General features: G+C 43.0%; 1 protein-coding gene across 1 annotated transcript in view; it reads right to left on the reverse strand.

The window, feature by feature from the left end:
* The window catches only part of LOC111230426 (titin-like), a 203286-nt gene that overhangs the window by 139206 nt on the left and 41629 nt on the right, over positions 1-22451 (reverse strand). Inside the window, 19 exon segments of the mRNA XM_022757167.1 lie at positions 68-355; positions 444-722; positions 820-1098; positions 1191-1469; positions 1870-2151; positions 2278-2556; positions 2680-2967; positions 3072-3350; positions 3888-4166; positions 4728-5006; positions 5214-5495; positions 5619-5897; positions 6459-6737; positions 6825-7106; positions 7198-7476; positions 7572-7853; positions 8112-8675; positions 8903-9181; positions 9962-13786. Of these exon segments, the coding sequence (XP_022612888.1) occupies positions 68-355; positions 444-722; positions 820-1098; positions 1191-1469; positions 1870-2151; positions 2278-2556; positions 2680-2967; positions 3072-3350; positions 3888-4166; positions 4728-5006; positions 5214-5495; positions 5619-5897; positions 6459-6737; positions 6825-7106; positions 7198-7476; positions 7572-7853; positions 8112-8675; positions 8903-9181; positions 9962-13786 (9162 nt within the window).

Below are 22451 nucleotides of genomic sequence, written 5' to 3' on the forward strand. Positions count from 1 at the left end.
ATTAAAGAGATACTCACCTTTTGGTTTAGGATTACTTGACCAATCGAGTTGGAGAGCACAGTCTAACCTTTGACCATTAGGGATCCACTGCATTCACAACTTCCCGCTGCATTGGTTAGTTTGCAAGAGTAGGAGCCGGCGTCAGATCTCTCTAGCTGCTCAATTTCAATGGACACAGCATTGTCCTGCTGAATGAGTTTGTGTTTTACACCACTAGAGATTTTGCTCTTGTCTTTCTGCCATTCCACACTGATGGGGAGGGAACCAGATATTTTGCAACATATCTGAACAAAGGACCCCAATATCTCTTGCATGTCTACCAGGGGTTTGATGAAGCTCGGAGGAATTACTTGCTCTGTTACCAAGAGAATAATAAGAAAATTGTTAAAATCTGTTCAACATGTCACTCTGTACCATAGGATTGTTACGATTTCCACACCAACCTAGTACGATCACTTTGACTTTGCAGGTGCAGCTACTGATGTGATTTGCCACCTCGAAGACATACTCTCCTTCGTCCTCTCGCTGAGCGGACTGAATCTTTAGGCTGCTGACGTTGTTCTCAAAGCTCAGCTTATGCTGCCTGATGGACTGAAGCTCCCTGCCATCTTTCATCCACTTCACTCTGAGCTCACGGGAGCCTGTTACTCTACAGTCCAGACTGACTGGATCTCCAACTGTAACCCTTATCACCTCAGGTTTCTCAGTGATCTGAGGAGGCTCTATAATGCAAAGCAAAGACAAAAATTCATAAAGTGTCTAACAAAGTTAGGACCATGGAAAGATTTAATAGCCACATTTAGCTAAGCACAAGTATACCTTGCACTGTGAGGGTAGCAAAGCACTTATCCTGCCCAGCCTCATTTACCACCTGGCAGGAATACCTCCCGCTGTGTGTCGCCTCACAGACAGGAATCCTGAGAGTGGCCACATTGTTCTCAAATGTTCTTTCAATCTTTGCATCCTCCAAAATCCAGTTCTCATCTTTTTGCCATTGCACAGAGAGATTGGGCGAGCCTGCCACAATACACTGAAACTCTGCCTTTTTACCCAGAACAGTGGCAGTGTTCTCAATTGTCTTTGTAAATGTTGGTGGTTCTAATAGAGAAAACCAATGAAAGGTTAATGTAAACAGTCAGTTATCACCTTAAAAGAGAAAAATGTGAATTTGTAATTCTGATTCGACCAACCTTTGAGGTTTAGTGTAGTCTTACAAGTACAGCTTCCCACCTCATTAGCAACAGTACACTGATATTCACCAACATCTACAGTATCACATCTGTGCACCTCTAGACCCAGAGTGCCGTTCATCTGGGAGAAGCCATGTTTAGCACTGGGTTTGATCGCTTTTGCATCTTTGTGCCATGTTATCTCAAATGGACCTGTCCCAGAAACATGACACTCGAAACAGGCACTGGAGCCCTTCACAACATCAGATGGAGCCAGATCTCTAATAAATGATGGTGGTTCTGAGATTAGAGAAAGCAAACTGTCATCTACATTTTCTCATGAATTCATTCTTTTCTAAACATTTTGTACCACCAACAAAACAAAGTTTTCCCATAAAAATATTTCTTGTTGGAGACAGAATTTGAAACATTTAAGATCCATTAAGCAATCTTTTAGGCCAGCTAGTTTATGGAAGAATCACTTTTTAAAAAATAATGGTGGTTCTCAGTTTGAAACAATCTTTTCAATTTCAGAACATTAACGATAAAACTCAACTTAAGTCAATGCCAATACAGTTCTTTCAAGGAGAAGGACATAATCTAGTAAAGGTGGCCTCCAGTATTTATGAAATCATTGCTTACAATCCTATATTCTATAAACTCCTGTACACTGAACATAATTTCTTCTGACACTGCTAACCTTTGACCTTGAGCTCCATGCTGCAGCTCTCACTGCCAGCCTCATTGCGAGCCTCACAGTAGTAAATCCCACTGTCTTTGGTATCAGCCCCACAGACTTCCAGAGTGGCCACAGAGTTAACAAAAGCCATCTTGTAGCGATCACTGGGGCTGATCTCAGAGCCTTCTTTGAACCAGTAGATGTCTATCTCAGGTGTGCCAGTCACCTGGCACTCAAAGGCTTTACTCTGACTGGGACGGACCACAGACACACGGGCCGGAGTACGTGTGAACTTAGGCGGCTCTGTGGAATAAAATAAAATAATAGATGTAACCATCACATGAGGAGTGGAAAACTTTGATCTCTATAAATTTAACCGTGTGTAAGTTTCCATCCAAATGCTGCTCAGATTTCACATAAACTAATAACCTTTGACAAAGAGTGTTGCTTGGCATGAAGTGGAGCCGACATCATTCTGTATTTCACACACATAGTCTCCAGAATCTGAGGTTTTGGCAAAGAAGAGCTCCAGTGAGCTTGAGGTGTTATCTTTGATCACAGAGCAGTCAGCACTGGATAAAATCTCTTTCTTGTTTTTAAACCATTTGATGGTCAGTGGCGGCGTGCCAGAGAGCAACACGTTAAACAGAACCTTTGAGCCAGGCAGAACATTCATGGATTCAGGCTTTTCAAGAATACATGGTGGTTCTGGAAGAGAAGAGGAAGTCATTGCTTGTGAAAGCTGCACAAAAGGCAAAGGTCCTGTTAGTTGTGTAGTTATACTTTGATTATATACGTCCAGCTACTGATACAAAAACAAACTGATCAAACCTTTCACAAACAAGATCCCAGAGCACTGGACCGTTCCTGCTTTGTTGGTAGCAATGCAGGTATAGTTGCCGCTATCTTTACTGCCAAGATTAGAGATTTCCAGAAAAGCAACATTCTCAAAGAATGTGCACTTGTGTTTCTCATCGGTGTGGATCTCTTTTTTATCTTTGTACCACTGTATGGTTATTGGCAGGGAGCCAGATACAAGACATTCCAGGTGAGCAAACGATCCTTTGATACCTTCTGTTTGCTTCAGTTTTCTTGTAAAAGACGGTGGAATTATTTGATCTGAGGTTGGTAAAAGAAAAAAAGAGTTGATAGAAAATGTTCAAAGTAAATGAAATTAAACAAAACAAAGTATATAAGTTCTGTGAATCATATGAATAACTAACCAAGAATGGTGAGTGTGGCCTCACAAGAACTTTGGCCGACATCATTTGAAACATTAAAGGTGTATTCACCACCGTCACTTTTCTCAGTTTTAATAATCTTAAGCACAGAGCTGGTGTCTGTGCTCTGTACTTTATATCTCTGGCCTGAGGTCAGCTCCTTGCCAGCCTTTAGCCATTTGGCCTTCAGGGGTTTTGTGCCTGAGAACCTGGCCTCCAGCGTGGCTGGATCCCCCTGAGTCACACTGATAGACTTGGCCTCCTCTGTGACCTTAGCTGGCTCTGAGACATCAAACAAAACAGTCAGCAAAGAACCTGATGTACTACAATTAAGTGACAAACCAAGAACTTAAGTCAGTAACAGAGTAAAGATTCTAAAGATACATTTGGTCCTATCAACTCATAAGGTCATAAAATGATCATGTGAAAAACAGTTATTTCCAATCAGTGGTCAATGTTAAATCCATCAAATGATGGGGACCAATAAAACATTCCCTGCAGCCTGGACTATACTGTATGTATGTATGTAGACTTTATTCATGTTAATTAGATGAACAGAATTGCCAGATGCTAATAAAGTGTTTAAGTCAAATGTCACAAAATAGTAACTTGGGAGCTTGTACATCTGAACCTTTACTATTTTACCACTGGTATTTTACAGTTTGGTAGCCATTTGATTAAAACCTCCTGCTAATAAACTTAGAAATGTGTGACTTCATGAGTTGATAAAGATCACCTGAACGCACCATTGGAAAGATTCAAACTAGGATACAAACAGAGTTTATTTTCAAATGCAAGTCATTGAGTACTTTAACCAACCTTTGACTGTCAACACAGCAGAGCACATTTGGCTCCCAGCCTGATTCTGCACCTGGCAAGAGTATTTGCCGCCATGTTTGCTCTGTAAGTTGGTGATGTGCAGCAGAGCAGTCCTGTTCTCATGTGTAATCTGAATGTTTTCGGCCTCTTTGAGCTCATGGTTGTCTTTAAGCCAGGACACAGTCATGGGCTCTGAGCCCTTCAGTGTGCACTTCAGAGAAACCTCGCTACCCACCAACGAACTGAGTTTCTCCAGCTTTTGCACAAATGATGGTGGTTCTACAAGGAAAAAATTCAGATTCATGTTATTGGCCTCTATGAAATGTTAGCCTTTCAAAGTCAGACATCATTCTGCAAGTTCAGTCTTTGCTACGCAGTCTAAGTCTGGAAACCATCTACTGTGGATATAATGAACCTCACGTTTTGGGCCGATCAGAGAGCTTCAGTGAGTATTCATATAGTCAATATCTCGTCTGATCTGGACTTAAATTATGCTTTGTATACTGACACCTGAATTAGCAGATGTATTTCTTCCTCAAGTGGATCAAGAAATTGATTTTATTGTTGAGTATTGTGGTGTAGGAAAGGTAACCCTATACACATACACAACCTGGGCTGTATAAAAAAAACTGACTTGACTTGACTTGATTTAATGTTGCTGTATCTGTGACGTTCACAAGAAATAAAGTAGCCTTGAGCAATTGCATGTTGAGGGTTGCCAGACCAGAATGAGTAAAGAGGGACCTGTATTGTACCTTAAAAAGCAGACTGAAAATGCAGATTTATAAGTGCCAGCAAAAAAAGTTGATTTAAAGATAAATCCACAGCATCTAAACAAACCTTTTAGTGTTACTTGACAATCACAGGAGGCCTTCCCTACTTCATTCTCAACAGTACACTGGTACAAGCCAACATCCCCTGCCTCTACTGCCAGCACCTGCAGGGCTACCAGGTCATCTTTCACCGTAATCCTGTGTCTCTTGTCATTCCTAATTAGCTTTGTGTTTTTATAAAACGAAACAGTGAAAGGGGCAGAACCAGTGACTTGGCCTTCCAGCATCATCTCAGAACCTTTCACCACATCTTTGGGCTCCAAGCTACGCACAAACAATGGTGGTTCTAGAAGAAAACAACAAGCGTGTGAGCGCATTACAATGGAGTACACATACAAATGATAATGCCAAAAAGTCAAAATGAAAGAATTCACTGGCGTTTTACTAGGAAGCTGAAGGTGAGTTTTTTTGAATTACTTCTTGAAATCAATGAAAAGCTCAAGAAAAGCAGGTAATGTTCCAGTGTGAGGAGAAGCATCTGTACTAAACCCACCTTTGACTGTAACTGTGCTGCTGCAGCGGTCACTACCAGCCTCGCTGGATGCCACACAGACATAATCTCCACTATCTCCTACTGTACAATTAACCATTTCCAGGGATGCCATTAAGTCAGTTACGGCCATTGTGTATTTAGGACTGGAGCTGATCTCCATCTCATCTTTGAACCACTTGAAACTGATGACAGGGCTGCCTGTCACTTTGCACTCCAGTCTGGCAGTGTCACCACTGGTGACGAGCTTGGCCGCCTCAAGCTTCCTCACAAACACAGGAGGTTCTGAGAGAAGAGGTTAACATTCATTATCAGACAGAAGACATGTTAGTAACAAAAGACATGTGGATGTCACCAAAAAATGTCGAGACATTTTCATGCAGCTGCACACAATACTGAAGATGGCACCTTTCACAAAGAGCACTGTGGTGCAATCCACCTTCCCAGCATCGTTGGATACTTGGCAAGTGTATTTAGCGGAATCACTGGGTTTCACAGAGTGAATCTCCAAAGAGCTTGAGGAGGCATCTTTCTTTATGAAATATGTGCCTCCAGTTAGAATCTCTTTTTCCTCTCTGAACCACTTAACAGCCAAAGGAGCTGTTCCAGTGAAGGCTGCTTTGAAGGAAACAGTGGTTCCTGGTATAACATCCTGGTTGTCTGGTTTCACGGTGAACACTGGGGGCTCTGGGGGCCATCAATAAAAAAAATTGCATTTCATATTAGCATGGAATCATCATCAATCAAGGATTGCGACAACAAAGAAACACAACATAAGGTAAGCGTTCATAACCTTTGACATAGAGTGTGCTGCTGGTTTCTTTAAAGCCAGCTGAATTGGTGGCTCTGCATTTGTAAACTCCAGAATCCGCCTTCTCCAGCCGAATAATTCTCAGGGTAGCAGAGTTGTCTTTGAATTCAGGCTGGAATTTGGATCCAGACACAATCTCTTGGTCATCTTTGAACCAAGCTATGGTCATGGGTTGTGACCCAGACACCTTACAGTCCATGGAGACGTCATTACCAATATTACCATCGACTCTTTTCAGGGACTTGGTGAAAGTTGGAGGCATTATCCGATCTGATTGTTGAAGAAAAAAACATCTCATGCATTAACAGTTTCAAACTGTTTTTGAAAAGAATAAGCAACAAGAATTACTAAAGTTACTAGCTTATACTTGCAATATTTCATTCATTTGTAAAACAGCAAAAGCATTATAAAATGTTAGAGAAACAGAAACAGCTAACCTAAGACAGTGACTGAGCATGTGCACTGGTCTTTTCCAACTTTATTCGACACCTCTATCTTGTACTCTGAAGTGTCTCCTTTTTCTGCCGTAAGAATCTTCATGGTGGCAATATTGTCCTTCAGAGTCATCTTATATTTACGGCCACTGATCATTTCCTTCCCATCTTTAAACCATTTCACTTTGAGTTCTGGGCTTCCAGAAAGTGTGCACTCCAATGTGGCTGAATCTCCTGCAGTCACACTAATGGATTCTGCAGGTTCTACGATTCTGGCAGGTTCTGGGACAAGATAAACCCATTAGTTATTAAGATGTAAGAGTTTGGACACGAGAATTCGATATGCCTGCATCAAAGATGTCATCTGACCTTGCACAGTCAAGGTGGCTTCACATTTTTGTTGCCCAGCCTCGTTCTCAGCTTGGCACAAATACTTGCCGCCATGGCTGATGGCCACTGTTGTTATCGACAAGCTAGCAACATTGTTCTCAAATACCACCTTGATATTTGGATCATCATCTCTCAGTATTTCAGAGTCTTTCATCCATTTAACAGTGATGGGAGCTGAGCCCTTAATGGTTCCTTGTAGTTTTACTATACTTCCCAGCACTGCTGTAGCACTCTCAACCCTCTTTGAAAAAGTTGGGGGCTCTATAAAAACAGATTATGAGTTAAAACTGAGTCTGAAGCACAAGATTAAACCTCAGTTTATAACAGTTTCATTAAGCTCAGATTTACTAACCTTTAAGTTTTGCTAAAGCCTTAGTGGTGACTTTCCCCACATCATTGGTTATGACACACTGATAATCTCCAACATCTGCACTTTCAAAGGTCTGGATCTCCAGCCTTGACAAGGACTCTTGGGAGATTATTTTATATTTCTGATCACTGGTGATTGCTTTTTTATTCTTTAACCAGCTTATTTCAAAAGGAGCTGTTCCTGTGATCTCACACTCCAGCTGAGCTGCTGTTCCCTTCACTGCCTCTAGTGTCCGTAGCTCTTTTCTAATAGATGGTGGCTCTGGGTGTGAAAAGAGTAAGTAAAGTGTATGCAATTAATACCAAAAGTTTTCTGAACTGAACAATGAGTGTAAAGTAATGCAATATTTGACAAACCTTTAACAGCTATAAGGGTGTTGCAGCTCTCGCTGCCAGCATTATTTGACACCTCACAGGTGTAACTCCCACTGTCTGTGACCATAAGATTCATTATCTCCAAAGTAGCAACTCCATTCTTGAAAGAGATTTTATATTTTTCTCCATCACTGAGCTCTCTCTCATTCCAGAACCAGTGGATGTGAAGTTCGGGTGAGCCTTTAATGGAGCACTGTAAGCGAGCAGCTATTCCCTGTTTCCATGTAATTTTAGGTTCCATTTTCTTGACAAAGGTAGGGGGCTCTGAAAGGAGTATTTAGATCAAAAACACCAAGATTTTCAAACATTATCAAAAGAGAGACAGTCACAAAACAAAGGAACCAAGACAGAAGAGTCCGAAAAAGAGATGCAAACGGAAAGGCAAGAAAATAGCAGTGCATAGTGTTAGCATCAGCTTGCAGTTGGCTGAAAACAGTTGTCAGCAATAACCCACCAGCTCATTTCATGGGATATATGTTTTTATCAAATCTACTGGAAAGATCATTGTTCTCAAGATCTTACCTTGAACTGTAACCACAGCCTCACAGGATGAGCTCCCAGCCTCATTAGCGGCTGTGCACACATATTTCCCAGAGTCCTTCAGTTTGGACTTGGGTATCTCAAGAACAGCCACCTTGTCCTCAAAGGACAGTTTACACTCCATGCTCTGGTGGACTTTTTTGCCATCCCTGGTCCAGGTGACGGTCACACCAGTGTCCTCATCCACTTGGCACTCCAGCCTCAGCGGGTCATTAATAGCAGCTGACGCTGGCTCAATGATCTTAACAAAGCTGGGCTTGTTGATAACCTTGAGTTCTGTGGTGAATGTAGCAGTGCCGACACTGTTGGAGGCCTTGCATAGGAACACTCCCTGATCAGTCAACTCAAGACTTTTAATGTGAAGAGAATATTTGTTCTTTTCACATTTCATGACATAGTTCCCTTCAGAAGAGATGGCTATGTTGTCCTTGTGCCAAACAACTTCCATTGGTGAGGATCCAGTGAGTGTGCACTGGAACACAGCTTGTTTGCCCACATATAAAGTCATTGGGTCTGGTTTTGATACAAATACCGGTGGGTACATTTCTATGGAGAGCAGGTAAAACATGAAAAAAAGTTGAATAAATTCTTTAAAAAGAGGAAAAAAACAACACCAAAATAAGATCCCAACTTGTTGATCAATGTAGGTTTATCCACATTGCACCATAATAATTCAAAGTAAAACAAAGTGCAAATGTGTATATAATTCTCTCTCTCTCAAACATACATATAGGTAAAGCGATAATTTAAAAGAGGTCCCACTGGGGTCTTACCAGTAACAATGAGCGAGGCAGTGCAGCTGTCGGTGCCATGCTGGTTTGAAGCCTTGCAGGTGTATTCACCACTGTCAGCTTTGACAGGGTTCAGAAGCTCCAGAGAGGAACTGGTGTGGCGACTGAGGATCCGATACTTCTCGCCCTGTCTGATCTCAATGCCAGACTTGTACCACTTGAAGGTCACACTTGGAGCATCCTCAATCTCACATTCGAACTTGGCGTGGCCGCCAATGTTTATCTCCAGAGGTGTGATTTTCTGCCTAAAGACAGGTGGCACTGAGGCACACACAGACAAAATAAAAGGTAAATGTTAGCAATGGAATCTATGAAACGTTTGTAAAAAAAAATTTAAAAAACTGACAGAAAAGAAATGATGGAATGTACAACAATGGTGGAAGGCAAATCAGGAGTGACTGTGAAGGAGAAGAATAGCAAGAACATTAGCCCCATGGTTTCACAAAAAGCTGCCTGAACGAAGATGCTATCACTGTACATGACTCTCATGGGGTTAGCGTTCCAGCTAAATGGAGGAGAAACAAAGGGTTTGTGAAAGATGAAGTAATGTCAAGTTGAAGCCCTGAAAGCATGCAGAGAGATATTGCAGATATGGAGAGAATGAACCTCAGAGAATGTGACAGATCATGGGTTTAAAACAAAGGAACTTTTTGCCATCGACATGCCAAATGACCATGGAAAGATCATGAAAGTTGCCTAAAGGCCAGGACCATGACAACCATTAAAGCAAGATGCTTACGGTCTACAGAGCCATAAGCTAAACTTGCATGGCTGTAACAGTTCTGGTCTTTAGGCAGTTTTTGACCATAAAGTGACATGGAACAAACAAGACATGGTGAGTTAGTACCATCCAGTGCCCTGCTGAAGTTGCTCATGCCGAGCTATGAAATGAATATAGAGACGAAAGTGAAACTGTGACAAATGCATCATTTTATGTGAAGACAGAGGTTTTGAATGAGCCAATTCATGTGAATGATTAGTGATTCTCAGAGAAAATGGATGAGTGAATGAATGATACATTAATTTTTCCTGTTGTCAAACCTCTTGAGACCACAGTGAGCCTTGAAGATGTTGTAGTCCTGCCAGCTTCATTCTCAGCTTCACAAACATATTCTCCTTGATGCCTCTCCTTGACAATTTTGTTGATAACCAATATGTATGTGTCGTGGTCTTTGGAACACTTGAACTCTTTGCCAGATTTCAACAATTGTCCATTGAAAAACCAGTTTACTTTTGTAACATACTTAATGGTGGTGCTAAAGGTTACTTTACTACCTTCTTCGATAGATAAGTCTTCAAGGGAGGTGACTATTACAGGGTATTCTTTCTGTTCTGGCCTAGATACTGTGATCTCCTCCTTGAAGATCTCCTCCCTGTGCTCCTTCTGGATGCTGACATCCACTGCCTGTTCGGTGGGGACTATGGTAGGAGGCAGGGAAGTGGTAACAATAGCCGCTCCTAGATCTTTTTCTTGGCTTTTCAGTGTCACTGACCTCACCTCCTGCCTTGACACCTGGACTGACTGCTCAAAAGCCATGTGAGCCTCAGTGGAAATTTTGATCTGGGAAGAGATGGATTGTTCCATCTTTGCTGCTTTGGATTCCTGCACCACAACCTGTTGCCCAGCTGCAGCATGTTCAACTTCCATTTTAGACTCTGTCTTGAGTGCAGCAGCATGAGATTTAATGGCAGTGAAATCCACTGTACTCTCTGCCACATTAACTGTCTCTACCATGGATGACAACATTTGCTTAGAGGAGGCCGAAGTGACCTGCGCCCTTTGAGGTTTGTCCAGCTGCATAGTGCCCGGCTGTTCTGAAGTAAGAACATGGGCCTCTTGGTACACTATGGAGTGGAAAGCTGCCTGCAGTTCAGTTCTGAGGTCAGCTGTCCGAGGGTATTTCCCCTCAAAAGCCAGAGTGATCTCCATGGGAGCACCTGTTGTTGTGATGAGGTATGTGAACATGGCCCGTTTGGGCTCTCTTTGAACCTTGACCTCTTGTACTTCTACAGCCTGTAACCTGCCTACGACATCAGCCAGTAACACTGGCTGGTCACTGGCCACAGCAGACTGTAAGGCATCTCTGAGCTGACGGCGTATATTCAGACTGGATGGTTTAGGGATCTGAATCAAAAACGTCATCTCTTTGGGAAGAGCTGTGCTGTCTTTTGATTCTGATGCCATAAGAGACAGTTTTGGCTGCGTGGTGACGACGACTTTAGTAGACTCAGACTTGGTGATCTCCTGAGAGATTTCACCCATGAGCACTCGCTTCTCATCCATCACTATCGACTGCCTGACTGACTGGCCTTCCTGGATCTGAACAGCAAAGTCCTGTTCTGCTGCCTCTAGAACGACACTACTCTCAGTGGAGATCTCCTTCTCCTCAATCTGGATTGGCTCAGTGGGAACTTTTGGTTCTACAGCCATTTGACAAGTGAATTTATCCACGGCTGTAAGACTCTGTGTGTGACCTTCCTCTAAGGCCTGACTTTCTGCCACACTGGTGACATGCATCACATTCCAGCGATCCTCCTTTTGCACCAAGGCCCGCTGCTGCTTGACATCAGTTGTAACTGGCGTCTCTTTTGGCAGCTGCATAGGCTGGTAGGAGAGCTGGAGGATGTTTTGAGGCCTGGGCTCAGTTCGAGGGTGAGACTGAACTCCAGTCACAGACAAATCCAACTCTGTGTGGTAATCTGCTGTGAGCTCCCTTCTCTCCTCGGAGATGGCTGCATGGCTCCTTGTCTTTTCTTGTTTCAGTGTTGCCACCTGCTGGTCGGGCTTCTCAATTAAGAGAATACCCTCTTTGGGTAGCGTCTCCACAGGTTGGGTTGACTGGAGATGCAGAAGAGTAAGGGCCTCTTTCTGGGGCTGAATGGCCACGGTGCTAGCCTTGGACTCAAACTCTGATGTGTCCTCACAAACTACTGTCCTCTGCTCATCCTGGCTAACAGTGTGAAGCAGAGTGGGACTCTTCCGAGTTCCTGCCTGCTCTGGTGCTGGTTTCTCACAGGTGAAGCTACTCTCAGATGGAAGTAAATCCTGGTCTGTGATAACCTGCAGGTGCAACACCTGCTCCCCTTCTACTTGTGACTGAATGGACATGGCACTGTCCAGACTTGGCAGCTGCTGAGTAGGCTCAGCCTGCAGCATTTGCTTCTCTTCAGCCATTAGCGCTGCCTTCATCATTTTATCCTTAGAGAGATGGGCTATTTCCTCAGCAGGCCTTTGCATGGAGAACTTAGTCTCCTTGGAAAGAGTCTGTTTGGACTCACTGACTGAGGCCAAGATGGGTTTGTGCTGTTCTTTTCCAATGGAAGACTTCACAGCAGAATCTGCTGTTGCTAGTTCAGTTGTGTGGTCCTCTGCAAGCACACGTTTTTCTGCAGACTGGGCTGAGTATAAAATCTTAACACCTTCCTTAACCTTGTAACCCTTCTCCTCCTGTGGTTTGGGGATGTCCTGAGACTGCTCTTTCAGGATGGACAGTTGTGACTCGACCTGATGCCCACTGACGAGATGTTTAGATTCTGAAGTGGGTCTGACCGTAGCAGACTTTCTGTCAGCCAGAGCCTCTGTGCTAACACTAGAGAGTGGTGTGAACTCCTCAGCAACAGCTGACATCACCTTTGACCTCTTTTCTCTAGCCACCTGAAGCTCAATGACCTCAGGGCTTTGAATGCGATCACAGTGCTGTTCTGTGAGGTCTTGACTCTCTTCGACAGACGATGTAAACGCTGCCATATGGAGCTGTTTTGCAGGAACAGCTGAAACCTGAGGTGGATGGGTAGGAACCACTGACACTCTCTCCTCTATCTCATGAGACTGAAGCACTGCTGCCTGGTGGGTCAAATGCTCACGATGAACAGTTGCAGCAGAGATATCAAGGTCTCTAAGGGAGCCCACTTGCTCACTGGGAATTATCTGCCGGTCCTCAGTGCCGATGGTATAAACCATCTGATCTGACCTAGCCCTGTCCTGGCCTGGGAGGCTGACCTGGTACAAGCGAGACTCGGTTGCCTGTTCTGTCATTGAAACCTTGTAGCCTTTCTTCTGAACCACTGTCATCTGCTCCTGTTTGTGGGAAACAGAGACTGATTCCCTAAACACAACAAGCTCAGCACCACAAGACGCCTCCCCAAATGGGTTGGAGGCCTTACATGTATACAAACCACTGTCTTCCTGTTTGACACTCTTCATATTGATGAAGCCAGATCCATCTGGGTTAGCTATAATGATACAGTTTCTACTGGGTTGGATCTGGAAAGCACCTTTGAACCACTTTACATCAGGGATTGGATCACCGTTGGCTTTGTAATTAAAATAAACCTCTCCTCCTTCTGAGCACCTCACAGGCTGGATCTGAACTGTGAAAGTAGGAGGCTGACCTGTGACCTTAAACATCTTCTCAACCCATTTCTCTGCCTGGCTAACATCAGGCTTTTTTACTTCAAGGTACGTGGTGCATGTTGTCTTGCCAAATCTGTTGGTGGCAATGCAAGAGTACTCACCCTCAACCTCAGATGTGACCTTGGTGATTACTAAAGTGTATTCCTCCCTCTCCTCTATTAGCTTATACATAGAGGAGGTCTTAAGTATTGTTCCATTGTGAGACCATTGAACAGTTGGCTTTGGAAAGCCGGACACTTTGACGGTAAACCTGGCTGTTTCCCCACTGGTTACAGCTGCTGGGGAGAGCTGGCTAAGGAATACTGGTTTTTCTTTCTTCTTCTCTAAAGTGGAAGAGTAATGTTTGGACTCTGGCTTGAATTCAAGTGTTTTTGTTTTCTGTGGTAACTGGACACCAGTGTAGTAGGTTTCCTCTTGTTCTTCGACAGTGGTGATGGTGGTGCTACAATGCTCTGTCAGGAAATATTGAGTAAGACTGATAACAATATCCACAAGACAAAACCTATGATATTAACAGTGAATTCATAAAAGTAGATATTAGGGCTGTCCTTCACGACAGAAATTCTTAGTCGACTAATGGTCATAGGATTATTTTCCAAACACTCATTAAGTTGAGTAAATGAGGAATTCTGATTAGTATTATTAGCCCTCTGCAGGTGATTGCGGCAAATCTTTTAGAATCTGGCACAAAGTAAAAACCTTTTACAGTTAATTCAAATGACAAACAGTTCATTTCTAATCCACATTACAGGAAAAAATACACATTACATTACAAACATCCTAATTACCTGTTTATCGACTAAGTGATTTAAAAAGGACAGCCCTACTATATACTAAAATATGTGACAAAAATATTAACATATTATCAGTGACGTAATATTTTTAACAGTGAATTGATTTATGTAAAAAACATTTTTTGCTAAAAATCAAGAGAATGACCTAAACATGGACAAAGAGAAGAAGAGTGTTTTCCCCCAAACGAATAGATGATTCTCTGATCTTTTCACAGCTGAATAAAGTGATTTATTTCTCTGGTTATTTGTTTCCATTTTTTGTGATATCATATTCAGAATCAGAAAGGTTGGTGTTATTTCTCTTTTAATTCCTAAGTTTTGCTTTTAGTTTTCTTCAGTTACTTATGGATTTTATTATATTATAATTATTAAACCTAAATAGACCAAATAACCATTTGAATCTCATACAGAAGTAAACAAATAGTCACGATATTCTCATATGCTGATAACATGAACATGTGAAATAGATGGGATGCACATTGACGTCACACATCATGTACATCCCATCTATTACAGTTAAGCTTTTAAGGTGAAAAATGACCAAGGAGTATTGTTCAGTATCCGTCCCAAATCAGGAAATGTATTGGCACCGATATTAAAAATGTTCAAGTGATTCCAGGTTTTACACAATGTAGGTAATTTTAGACGCGTATTTTATCCTATTAATTTGACAATCGACAAATGGAATTGTTTAAAAAAATAAATAAATAAATAAAAAAATCAAGCTCAGACTTCAACTTTAGATGATCAAATATTTTATTATATAAACTCTGAGACAAACCAACATGATGTCTGTACAAATAAACCAACTCAATGCTGATTTCTTTTGGCTTATTTTACTGATAACCACTACTCATACACCCCTAAAATTACACATATTTACAAGACATCAAAACTTATATTTAAATTTTAAAAAAGTTTCACAGTATTATCCATTTTTAAAATTATTCATCAATCAACTTACTCTACTATGAATTACCAACGTCTTTTAAGATCCTAAAAATATCTTTCACAAGCAGCAAAAACTCTGACACAAACACAAAAAACCAAAACAAAATACGGCCACAACATTGCACACAAACAAGTGAATCATTTCAAGTAAGCAATATGACAATATATTCTTGATAGTTTCCAGATTTTTGATAGGATCACTGTTAAAAATATAAATTTTTTAATTATAAGGACTGAGACTATTTTTCATATTGATGAGAAAAAAAAATGATAAGTGAAATACATACTACTTTTAAGATCTATTTTTTATTATTATTCAAACACTGCAGTGACTGAAACTTTAGTTTCGCTCATCACCCATGTGACATTACTAATACATTTTTGGTTGCTATTTTTTCAGTTTAGGTTTAGATGGGTTATTTCACATCTACTTATCATACGTAAGAACTGAACTGTTAAAACACATGCAACATTTTATGATAAGTTTGTCCTGAATTATTGATTCCTTTAACTCCAGTCCCAGTCCAAATAATTATGTGTGGTGAATGACTTTGATTGAATTCTTGTATTTCACGTTCAATACAAATTAATTTTTTAGTTACCTCTCAGTGAAATCATTACCTTGGCTTTGCAGCTTCACACAAACACTTACTGTCACTACTTCAACAAAAAATTGTCAATGATATGTATTTCGCCAAATGTTTGGCGTATATGAGATGTTTGCTTCACACATACCTAATATTCCGAGTTGGTGGTGCAAACTGATGTGAACACCGCAATGTTAAAAACGGACTGGTAAAATTTTTCTTTAAGCGCACAACTTTGGATAAAACACAACAGATGCAGCAAACATAAATATATTTTTTTCTACCAAAACTTAAAATAAAACTGTTGAGTTTTAAATGAACAATTTACCAGCACACTGACCTGCTGACAGTATTCAACCGTTTTATTTTTTTCTAGATGATATTTTCATCACTGACAAACTTACGATGAACATGTACACACCTACATTCACCTACATTACTCAAGGCTGGTTGCCCAAAGATAACGTAATCTTTCCTACTGAGTCTGGCCAGTCTTAGCTAACATGGGTTAGACAAACAAAAATAATAACTGACTAATTCAATCCGAAAGAGTTCGAAGATAACCTGGGGGCTGAGTGGCTAACTAAAAGTTGTGTTTTAGTGGCAGCACTAAACCACACCAAACTGAGAAGATGAGGAAAACTTAATGTTTTCAGACAGCTCATAAATGTGACAACATTTTCTATTTATTTTAGGTTTTTGCTTCACTCATCTAGGTTTCCCAGTAAAGCAGTTAAAGCTTGTAGACGTTGCTTGGTCAGCCATGTTACTTTCAAATTCTTAAGAGACTTGAAATTGGATAGTAAGTTTATCTTTGAGCAACCAGCCCCAGACCTTCAACCCCTAAAACACCTTCAGCAGCGCTGTAGTTTCAACGCACCCGGCTGTGTTTTGGATTATGCACTTGTACTCGCCAGCATCACTCTGGGTCACATTAGTAATGAGCAGATTGAAATGGCCTGTGGTTTTCTCCTGGATTATACACCTGCTGTCTGCGACACGATCTCCATCTTTGTACCACTCTGCGGTGGGGTTTGGCTTACCACTAACCAGACACTGGAGGATAACAGGTGTCCCTACTGCTGCTGTGACGTTGGTCAGTGGGATGACACATTTAGGGGCTGTCTCAGTCACCTGGAACTGGAAGCTACACATATCAGAGGACTTCCCTTTGAACTCTACCTTGTCATCTTTTGCTGGTTCAGCAAACACATCAAAATTGATGCTTACATATTTCTCTCCCTGTTCACTCATTTCGTTGTCAGTGTTGGCCACCAGCCTGACTGCTCGCTGCGACTCATCTGCTTCTTGCTCAAACTCAAACTCAAGCTCAATTTCTGACACCTGTTCACCATCAAACGACGTGTTGCCAACCATCAAGTCGAATTTCTGTGGTTGAACTTTGGCACTTCCAAGAGACACAGCGGTCAACTCCCTGCCTCTAGTCTTCCCTGAGAAAGTCTTGGCACTTAACACCACCAGGGAGGCCCTACATAGAGTCTCCCCAACAACGTTAATAGCTCTGCAGGTATACACTCCGCTATCCTGTGTTGACACTTTACAGATCTTCAGGAAGTGGTTGTCTCCATCGGATGAGTGCAAGTATTTCTTGTTATTGTGAGGAACTTTTTTGTCACCTTTGAACCAGGACACAATGGGAGATGGAATTCCCATCAGTGAGCACTCAAACATGACTGTGGTTCCCTCTGGGGCCTCCATGTCACAGATGGGATTAATGAACCTTGGAGGCATCTCAGTGACCTCAAAAGCTATTTTCAACTCATCATGCTCCTGGGTGACAAAGTCCACAGCACCCTCCTCATAAATGCTCGGTAACACATCCAAAGATATGATCATGCTCTTGTTGTCAGCTGTGTACTCAGGAATGGTGATGATCTTCACCTGTTTCTCAAATTCTTTCACCTCGTTTTCATCTAATTCTACTTCAAGCAGAATCTCCTGAGGGGATGGAGAGCGAGAAGAATCATCTTCCTCCACATCAAACTCCATCACATGCTGGTGAGTGACAGCAGGTGGGGCAGGCATGAACCTCACTTCCTGTGATACAACTACCACTAATGCAACACTTCTGGCTTCCCCAACATAGTTCACAGCCTCGCATATATACTCTCCCTGGTCTGCTTTAGTGACATTGTGAATTGTAAGTGAGATGGTGTCGCCATCTCTCTCCATTTTAACTCTGTCATCTGCCACCAGTTGGGTTTTGTTGCAGAACCACTTCACATCAGGGGAAGGTAGGCCAAACACCTCAGCACAGAACGTTAGTGAGTCATTTTCAAAGACTCTCTTCTTAATGAGAGGTTTGAGGAAGGCGGGAGGAATTCCCTGCACTTTCTCCTGTAGGCCTGTAGACCCTCTACCCCTGGTGAGGAATTGATTCTCGTCCACATTTATTCCAAGAGGTGTCGTTTCAATGCCCTCATCAGCAGGAGATGTCAGGAATTGAAGGGGTGAGAAGAACCTCTCGCTGGAGATTCCTGTCGAGGGTCTCTGGTGTTCTACAGGGGAGAAGGGATACTCTTGAGGAGTCATAAACCCACCTGGTGCATCAGAACTGGGAGTATGGAAAGACATGGGAGACTTGGGAGTGTGGAAGGACTCTGCAATTGGCTGTGAGACCTCAGTAGACGAGCCTGGGGTGTAGAACCTCTCAGCTACTTCAGCTATCTCTTCGCTCAAAGTGCTGCCAATCTCTATGGACATCTCAGACTCAGGGGACAGTGGCCTTCCCCAGTCAGTTGGAGGGTTGTAGTAGTCGTAAACAGCACTGAAAGTTACCTCCTCTTCCTCCATGGGGCTAACTGCTGCTGCTGCTCCCCCAGCTTCAGCTGCTGAGGCCCTGTCTGAACTACATCTTTCCTGTCCCTGGACAACAGCATCCACAGGCAGACTGAGTGGTTTAATTCTTCCAACCATGTCTACTTTAGGCTTGACAATAAGCGGTTTATGTTCTGCCTTCACATGGCCATCTTCACCCATGATTTGTGTATGAGGGTCAACTACGTCATCAGCCACCATTCCCTCTGCCACTTTTGTTACATTGGCCTGGGTGTCCGGCATACTGAGGAAGACGCCGCTGTCCAAAGAGGGCTCTGGAATGGAAATCTGCTCGCTCCTTGCATGTTTGTCCAAAGAGAGTTCTGGGATTGAAATCAACTCCTCACCTGCAAGTTCAAACTCGTCACTCACATGCTGAAACCCAGACATAAGAGCGTATCCCTCAGTACTTCCTTTAACATCTTGTTTTTCCACTTCTGTCAACCCCTCCACAACACTAGCCCCACTAACAATTTCAGACCTTGCAGGTGCACTTTGCTTGTCAGGTTTGAAAGATTCAGAAATTCTTTTTGGCTTTACAACCTCCTCAGCTAGAGCTGAAGTTCTGACGGAGCGTTTCACTGCAGGAACTTTTTCTGACTGGAATTGAATGAAGCTGCTACTTCTATCAAACTGTGTAGGCACAGTGCCTTCTCTTACCATCTCCCCTTCACCTGCCTCCCCTTGTACAGGTAAACAAAAAGGTTTCTGTGGCTTAGGCCTGACCAGCTCTGGAGACTCCTGAACTTCCTCTACAAACTGTTTAACTGCACTATGGCTTTCCTCGAAAACTGCCCCCTCTTCAACATCACAAGGTACCACACAGATGTCACTGCCTTCCTCCCTGGGGGAGGTAAACTGTGAGGTCTTAGAAGAGACAGATTTGGATCCTACAGGAATAGTTTGAGTGCCATCAGATAGAGGTTTAGGTGCAATTATTTGTTCCTGCGTGTCAAGGGAACTGGCCACCACTGGTATAAACTCTTCAGGGAAAAATGTTTCTATTCTCTGCTCCTCCGGAGAGGTGGGAGTCATTAAAGCAACTGGAGAGTCTGACTCAAAAGCTTGTTTAATCTTAGAAACTTTTATCACAGCAGCAGAAGCCTGCAGACCACAGCCGGATAAAGCTGGAGGCTCTCTAGAGACACTAGGTCTGGACTTTATGGCTTTGGCTGCTACCTCTGAAGGCGCTTGGGGGAGAGACTTAGTATAAGTGATGCCAGCTTTGTGGAATACATCATCCTCAACAGCACCACCTCTCTTTGAAAACTGCAAAGGCTCTGCAACTTGAAATGACACATCAGAGATGCTTGTCACCTCTCCCAACCTATTTCTAGCAACACATTTGTACACTCCAGCATCAGTGTATGTAAAACTGTTGATATACAGCCTATACACTTTATCGTCTACCTCAACTCTGTATTTTCCACCCGTGAGTTCGAGGCGAATATCATTACAATACCATTCAACTTCTGCGGCAGGTTCACCTGTAATGACACACTCTAATACAGCAGTGTTGTCTTCAGAGCATGTGATATTCTCTAATTCGCTGATGACATGAGGAGCTTCACCGACTACATCAAAGGAGAAAGTGAATTTATGTTTGACAGTCTGAGAGGCTCCCTCATCACTCGGCACACCCGAAGGGTTCTCTGTAAAAGCCTGAGGTTTGTCATCAGTATTTTCCTCTGTCATCTCAGGGACAGGTGTGGCAGCGGTAATTCTGATTTCTACAGTTGAGGAGCTCAAAGATTCATCTGAGCAGTGGCGCCTGTGGATCACTGCCTGAGGCACCTGTAGCGTTGCCTTCCCCGACTCCATGTAGGACTGAAGTTCCTCCTCCATCAAGCTCTCTTGGTTTTCTTCACCCTTGTCTAGCTCTCCTGTAACCACCACTTCCTGTGTGGCGCCTGACCTTCTCACCACCTTTTTGTCTGAGATCTCAAGAGTGGCGGTACAGATGGATTTGCCATGTTTATTAGTTATGACACAGTCATATGTCCCCTCGTGGTCTGTGGTTGGATAGAAAATAGTGAGTGTAGACTTGTTAGATTTTCTGATGGTATCATAGTCAAGGTTGTGGGCTAATGGGTGGCCATCTTTGAGCCATGTGACTGTGGGCAGAGGGTCACCATGGAACTGGCAAGTAAACTCTGACATCTCACCGATTTTTACTTTAACTGAAGACATTTCTTTCACAAATACTGGACGGGAGCCTCTGGCACTTGTAACCCCTTCTTTTACTGTCTTAGACTCTTGACTTTGGTAAACTCCCTCTTTGAAATTTGACTCCTCTTGGACTCTATCCTCCTTCTTCCTTGTAGCTCCGAGTTCATGAATTTCAGCACTCATCTCATCACCCTGTTGTGATCTTATCAAATCTTCATGTCTTTCCTCTCTCCTCACACCTGCGAAACCCTTCTGTTGTCTCCATTCGCTGGTCTCTCTCGTAGATCCTAATTCCTCTCTCATCCCTCTCTCCTCTCTCATGTCTGATTGGAAGCGTTGACTGCTGGATTTATCAGCAGACATACTGTATTCCTCCCTGCTCCAACTCCTCTCTGTCGCTTTTTCCACAGACTCTTGTGGTCTACGGCATGGGGAGCGTCTCCTGACTGAGGAAAATTCTTGGGAGGGCTTATGAGGACTCTCCCCCTGAGGTGCACTAGTAAATTGGGTCGGAGAGTATCTCTGAACTGGTGAAGCTTCAAGACCCATCGTGTCTTTCAGAGGAGTAGTTTTTAAATCATAGGATCTTTCAACAGGCGCACCTGCATGGTGCGGTAAAGCAGGATGCGTAGGAGAATACCTTGTTATAAAAGAAGACCCATGAGGAGATGGTTCGCACCCAGCAGCAGGAGGGGAAGGTTTTTTTGTTGGTAAGGCTTCACCAGCAAGTAATGTATGTGGAGATCGAAGGTCAGTGGGATCAGTTTCATGAGATATGCCACCATGATGGGGTTCACTATCAAATGGTGAAATGGTCTCAAATGGCAACCTAGAGCCAGACTGTTTGCTTTGACTGTCCAAAGCCCACTCAGACTCCAGTTCAGCTACTTCCTCTTGTTCGACAACATCTTGTTGCCATTTCAAGATGCGCTGAGCCAGTGCTTCCTCCTCACTTACAAAGTACTCACTGTCCCTTTGCAACCTAGTTTCACGCCCCTCTGTTGGCAGCTCGCCAGCAGGTGGCCACTGCAGGGTCTCACCCTGCTGATCTTGGAAACCAGCAGGGACTGACTCACTTGAAAGGAACTTCTCTTTGGCCGTTTTACCTGGTGAAGTTTTTCTGCTGCATACAACTTCATTTTGTGAAATTGATTCTATAGCAGAAGCCTCCGCAACATTTCTTCCAACCTCAGAGGTTCTCTCTGCCTGTAATGGTGAGTAACCCTCCACCCAGTCCGACTCTAGCTTCACAGCTTGCTCTTGTTCCATCAGAACATCCTGTTGCCATTTCATTATCCGCTGAGTTAAGGCCTCCTCTTCACTGACAAACTTCTCACTCTCATTCTTCAGTTCGGAGATGTTCTCCCTTGAAAGCTGGAGCTCACGCTCTTCTCTTGTTTTCTCAAACAACATCTTCTCTGTTCTGGCTTTCGTTCTAGGTGATGACTCAGCTTTTTCTTCTTCTGCTCTAGCTTTAATTCTGGGTGACTTTTGCAACAACATGACAATGGTTTCATCCTGTTCTACTCTACTTTTTACTTTAGGTGACTTAGGGGTTGACGTGGTAGCGTGGCCTACAGTTGCTCTTTTCTCCCCCACCTCCTGCTGGGTGTAAACGTTCCCCTCAGGAGCCATAAACTGAGTCTCTGCCACCAGAGGCAGATCAGTTTCAGGGTGGAATGTCTCCTCTTCTGAAATTTGCATGCCTTGCTGCCATTTCCTGATCCGCAGGGCGAGGAGTTTCTCCTCACACTCCATCCGATCAGCTTCTAGGCTCC

This window comes from Seriola dumerili, unplaced genomic scaffold (assembly GCF_002260705.1).
Source record: "Seriola dumerili isolate Sdu_G_001 unplaced genomic scaffold, Sdu_1.0 BDQW01000266.1, whole genome shotgun sequence".
NCBI classification, from domain to species: Eukaryota; Metazoa; Chordata; class Actinopteri; order Carangiformes; family Carangidae; genus Seriola; species Seriola dumerili.